At 49.9% G+C, this 6,000-nt stretch overlaps 1 protein-coding gene across 1 annotated transcript in view; it reads left to right on the top strand.

The window, feature by feature from the left end:
* Positions 1-981: 981 nt before the first annotated feature.
* ADAM12 (ADAM metallopeptidase domain 12) overlaps positions 982-6,000 on the top strand; it is a 323,414-nt gene continuing 318,395 nt past the window's right edge. Inside the window, exon 1 of the mRNA XM_032313677.1 lies at positions 982-1,681. Within this exon, the coding sequence (XP_032169568.1) occupies positions 1,594-1,681 (88 nt within the window). The 5' untranslated portion in view covers positions 982-1,593. The remainder of the gene's footprint in view (positions 1,682-6,000) is intronic.

Below are 6,000 nucleotides of genomic sequence, written 5' to 3'. Positions count from 1 at the left end.
TTAAACTGGGGCTCACACCCAGACCTTGTTTCCGGATGGAGTGTTGGGGTGCTCTGGCCCAGAGAAGGTGGGGCCTTTGGCCAGTGCCTCCGGCTTTCAGGGCTTTTTGTTTTTAAACGCCCATACTTCTGTGAGAGGGTTGTCATAGTTCTTGAGAAGTTTGCAAAACCCCGGGAGGGGGCGGGAGATAGAAAAGGAGCTTTCCTGGACGTAGCAGAAGACGGTAATGGGAGTTTTCTCAAACACTGGTTCACTGGCCCGCGGAATGCGGGCTGTGTCAGGAATTGGTGAGAAGTCACAGGGCAGAATTCCGTGTTTGGTGGGTGTTGGCCACCGTCCTTAATACACCCCGCTCCTTCAGTGACCGTAGCTACGTCGCTGTCGATCCCGAGGGTCTTGGAGAGGGCGACAAGTCCTGTTATCAAAACGGACATCATGGCTCTGCCAGGTTCTCTGGCGGGAAGGGCGGAAGCCGCCAAGAACTAGGACTCAACTAAGGCAAGGCCCCCGCGGAGTCTCCAGCCACAGGGAGGGGCGCCCGGGAACCTGTATTTCCAACAGACGCACTCAGATGCTTCTCATGACCCGGAAAGTTGGGGAAACGACGCGGTACACCCTCTCCTGGGTCCCATGCCTTGCGTACATAGGGAAAGAAACGCGAGCCAACCTAGCAACGTACACCCCAAAGCAGCACATCAAACACGTCCTGCCCAGACGTCGTCGCGTGCCTGCGAGTCCAGGCTTCCCTCTGAGGCCCGAGGTGTCCGTGTGGCGGCGGAGGGCACAGGCCCGGGGACGCGCGCCCGGGCGCTGGACCGCCTTTCAGACCTGCTACCCGCGTTGCGCGGGCTCCCGGCGAGCCGGGGAGCGAGCAGCCGAGTCATCATTTCCAGCCCCAGCCTGGAAAGCTGGACCGTGCAGCCGCGTGTGCTCTTGGCAGCCGGACGCCCGGGGCCCCGCGGCCACATCATCCCGGGGCGGGGATGTGTGCGCTCCGGGCGCCCGCGCCGCCACCGAGCCACGTCTGTGCCGCCGGGGCGCGCGGCCGGCGAGGCGCCCGACACCGAGCCGCCCCCCTCACCCCTACCCCCCTCACCCCACCACCCCGGGGAGTGGGCGAGCGCCGGCTCTGGGCGGGACCCTGGCGGGGGCCCCCGGAGCGGTCTCTAGGACCCGCGGGACGCCGCGGGCGGGCGGGGGTGCGGGGGAGACGATAATTTGTTCCGTGGTAATGAGAACGGCGACTGCTGGCCGTGGATCCATTTCACAGGCCTGCCTTCTCTCACTAACGCTCTCCCTCGTCCCCGGGCCAGCTCGGACAGTTCGCTCCTGTACTGCAACGGTCAAGGCTGGCTCGTGCCAGCGCCGCGCGCGCGCGCACACACGCACACACCGGGGGGAAACTTTTTCAAAAAAATGAAAGCCTAGACTCGCTCCTCGGAGGCGCGGGCGCTGCGCGAGGGCTCCGGGGCTGACTCCCCGCGGCAGGAAGTCCCTCGGGTCGCGCCGCCCGGCCCCCGCTCGGCGCCCGCGTGGGATGGTGCAGCGCTCGCCGCCCGGCCCCGAGAGCTGCTGCACCGAAGGCCGGCGACCATGGCAGCGCGCCCCCCGCCCGCGCCCCCCGCCCGCGCCCTCCTGCTCGCCCTGGCCGGGGCTCTGCTGTCGCCCCCCGCGGCCCGAGGTAAGTCGCCGAGCCCCGGCAGCTCCCCCGCCGGACCCTGGCCCTCCTCTCCCGCCCGCAGCCCGGGGCCGTCCGCGGGCTGGGGGTCGTCCCCCGGGGGCACCTCGCGCCGCAGGCACCTCGTCCCCCCCCTCGTGCGGGGGGACGGCGAGCGGCGGGGCGGCGCGCGGGGTCCATCTGGGGGAGCCCCTCCTCCCTAAGGTGCTAATTCCCGGGGGGTGGGAGGGGGAGGAGAGGAGGAAACGCTTGGCTCGGGGCCCGCAAGACGCCGGCGAGTAGCCCGGACGGCACAGCCTCGGGTCCCCTCCCCTCTCGGGTGTCCTTCGCCAAGGTGTCCAAGCCTTGACAGTTACAAGTGTGCGTCGGGTCCTCTTCCTGACACCCTCCTTAGCGAATCCACTCCCCACTTCCCAGTCCTGGGGCAGCCCTCCAGGAAGTTTCCTTTCCACCGCGCCTCCCCCACGGACTTGAAGGAGACCCCGTAACCACACAGGTGAGCCGTCCGCTCCTGCACAGGTGCGCCTGCTGCGTTCCCCAGCGGTCTCCATTTTTTGAAAAAATTGACTCTTCACCTACTTCTTTAGTTTTCTTCCCCACTTTTTTTTTTTTTTTCTTTTTTATTCCGGATGGCTCCCTCGTTGTGTGTGGCGGCCAAGCTTGAGCAGAATTTTTCCGCCTCCCGCCACTTCGTCGTTTCTCGGCTATAAATAATCCTTAAATCAACCTGTGTAAAGTGACAACTCATTTCAAAGTTAAACTGAAATGTAGGTATTATAGCTGTTTTAAGGATCTAGATTTCCTCGAGTCGTATCCCCTTCAAATTGGGCACCTGTGGAGCTTTTGTTTTTTGCATAATGAGGACTCACCCAGCAGGTGCCTTTTTAAAAATTCAGAAGCTTCCCCAGGACGCCGTCAACGCGGTCTTTCTGCCGCTAGAGGCGCTGTCAGCCTACCAATGAATGGCTTGCCTTGGCCTCCAACTCTAAATTTCTATGGTTCTCTGTAACAGGCATTTATTTTTCAACAACTGGCCTCAATCATGAGCCGTTACCACTTTATGGTACGTTTTATTTTGCAATTGCCACTGCTACCCTCCACCCCCACCACGTCTACTGTAATGTGGCTAAAACCCAGCTCTTGTTAAAATCCACACAGCAATGAAGACCAATTGGGGAATTAATGATTAAATTAAAGCATCGCACAAAGCAGTGAAAAACAATGGGGAAGCCAAGAAAGAATACTGCTGACTGTTGAAAGACCTGCGTTGATAGTAGTCAAAAAAATAGTAGTCAAAAGTGCTTTTGAAAGACTTTTGTACAAATTGGTCTTTTTGAATGTTTATTGAGAAGGAACTTTTTAAAACTCAAACAATCTCAAAGTGTGCCTGTGGTGGTCCTTAACTTGGTATATGCTCTATACGCATAGAAGTCCCTTGAGCATGGAGAATATTAATTCTTTGTTTTATAAGAAAACGTTTAGTAAATCAAGTTAATGGAAATTATTCTTGGAGTAGGGGACTTTTGGTGGAGAGAGATTTTCCTAGGGGTAGATCTGGCTCCAACAGAAAACCAGTTAGACCTAAACATTTTGTATGGGGATAGGTTGTGATATCCCAGCATTCACTGCTTGTTTATCTTTGGATTCTCAGTATCAGTTCTTAAATCAATCAGTGCCCCAAATCATAGCATTGAAGTTGCTTAAAAATCCAAGCGTATGATAAAACGTGTCTTTGTGTTGGCAAGAGAAAAGGAGGAATTAAACTTGTTGAAGGCAGAGTATATCCTGGGGTTTTCTCCCTGTGTTTTACCCCTCTGACCAAAGTGGTTGCCTACTTGGTACCTAACAGGTCCAAAACAGCACCCTAGACACCAACCCCTCTTCTCTCCAGTCCTTCCTCCTCCAGTCTTCCCAAGTCAGTAATAACACCCTCTGTCCCTCCATATGTCTCATGCTAACATAGAAAGTCATCCCCTTTCTCTCTAAACACCACCAGTCTCTAAGATGTATTCCCATCTGCCCTCTTCCCACCATTTTCAAGTATGCCTTCCCCAACCTAGCCCTCCTTTTTAATTTAGTTTTCTCTCTTCCCTAGAAGCTTGATATCCCTGCTAGAGTAGCCTCCTAACCGGCCCACTGGCTCTCCCCCCTGCCCCTGCACACTGTATTCTTCCCAATACTACAGCCAAAGTCATCATTTTCAATCATGAGTTGGATCATGCTGGCTTCCTGTTTAAAACTCTCCAGTGGCTTTCTATGGCTCTTAGGAAAGAAAATTCAAACTTCTAGATAACTTAATCCCTGTTTTCTTCTATGATCTCCTTTCTTACCATTCCCCCACTTGCTCATTCTACTTTAGCCACACTGGCCTCTCTTCTCTCCAACTTTCCAGTATAGTGTTGCCATAATTTCTAAAAAACGATTCAATGTTTATACTATAAAGACTTTGCAAATATTGTTCACAGTCGAGCCACACAGTGTTCTATGATTCTATTTCATACCTCTTGCAACTTTTTGTTTTTCCTAGAGTTAATAATTGCTTTTTTTTTTTTTAAGGCCCCCACCCCCCCGCCACCCTTTATTTCCTGTGTACCAATCTCTACCTTCCAGACTTTCTGGGAGAACTGTTAAATTCCTTTCAACATGATCAAACACATCAGGTAATCTATCCATTATTTATTAATATTTAGTGTTCTCTCTCCTGGAGCCTGTTATCCTTCTGTTCCAATATAAACTACTTACTTTTTAGGATACAGTAACAGCTGTGGTCTCAAGACTACCCTTATTACTAAGATACTTGCAATTCATTTTGCATCCTTCCTCTCTGGGATCACCTGTTTTCTGAGCACTGTAACTTTCTCTTTCTTACTTTAGTTCCTTATTTTTGTGGAGCACATTTCTAGTAATTTCCTGAGGAAGGGTGCATGGGAGGTAAAACCACTTGATAACTTGCTTGGAATATTCAGCAGCAAATAACAGAAAACCTGACTACAGATTTTTTTTTTCTTTATCTTTATACGACCTGCAGTTGTGAAATAAGCCATGTAGTAGCTGGTATAGTGGGTCCATGAGACCATCAGGGACCCAGGATTTTACTTTTGTTTGTAACTGTATCTTTACATGTTGGCTTTTGCCTTTATGTTTCTGGCCCCTGGTCTCATGACATCTGCTCTACCTTTTAGCTTTGTACCTGAATTCTAGGCATAATAGGGCAGAAGAGGTGAAGAGCAGAGACAGCCAAATCTCTTTTAGGAGGAAAATATGATTACTTCCAGAAACATTTGTAGCAGATTTTCTGTTAATCAGCCTGAGACATGGGGCCACTGCTAACTGCATGGGAAAATATAAAAGTACATATTTTTAGCTGTGCACATTGGTATTTTAAACAAAACAGATTCTGTAAGGAAGGTCAGAATGTGTGCCTGCCAGACATTGTGTAAAAATCTGGGTATATGTTCCATGCTTGACTGCTAGTTTGTTTAGGTATAAAATCCCAAGGCAGAAGTCCCATTTCCTCAGGGTTTGATAAGATATTCCCTTACTATCTGTGTGCCCCTTGCTGCTTGAGAACTCGATAGCACTCTGTCAGTCCTTTAAATGTAGACTATTTTTCCCCCCATGGAAGCTATTATCATATTTTTACCCCTAGTATTTTTACGTGTCATGATGATTCACTTTAAGTTCTTATCAGTTATCATGGTGGGAACTCTATGGCCCTTTCAGTTTGAAAATTCATGCTGTGGAATTCTAGTCCATTTTCTTGTAGTATTTCTTCAGTTATTTCTTCCTTCCTGTTTTTTGTCATGCTTTCTATGAAACTGCTATCAGCTGAATGTCTGTCCCACTCTCTTGGAGACATTCTCTAACCTCCTTATTTATTTTTCATCTCTGCATTTTTGTTCTATTTTCTGGGAGAGTTTAGTTTCATTTTCCAACCTTGCTATTGAGTTATTCATTTTTACCAGACAGTTAACTTCCAGATGTTTTCTGTTCTACGAATGTTCCCTTTCTTTTCTTTTTTTTTTTTTTTTTTTTTTTTGGTACTATTCTGTTGTTTTTATTTTTTGTGTGTAAAAAATATAAGATACTGATGAACTCTTAGAGTATTTTAATTATTTTTTGAGCATTTTTTGTTCACTTCATGGTCATCATTAGCCCTGAGATTCTTCCCTACTCCCATTTGTTATAATCTCTGAATTTTGGTTGTTTATGTTTAATAATGAGACACTAAGAGGCAGATTGAAAGGTCTGTGTGCTTCCAAAGCACCACTCTGTTGCGGGGACCTTCATAATCACTGACCGTATCCTCTTTCTTAGGCTGC

This window comes from Mustela erminea, chromosome 14 (genome assembly GCF_009829155.1).
Source record: "Mustela erminea isolate mMusErm1 chromosome 14, mMusErm1.Pri, whole genome shotgun sequence".
Classification (NCBI taxonomy): domain Eukaryota; kingdom Metazoa; phylum Chordata; class Mammalia; order Carnivora; family Mustelidae; genus Mustela; species Mustela erminea.
This window is presented reverse-complemented; position numbering and strand designations above follow the sequence as displayed.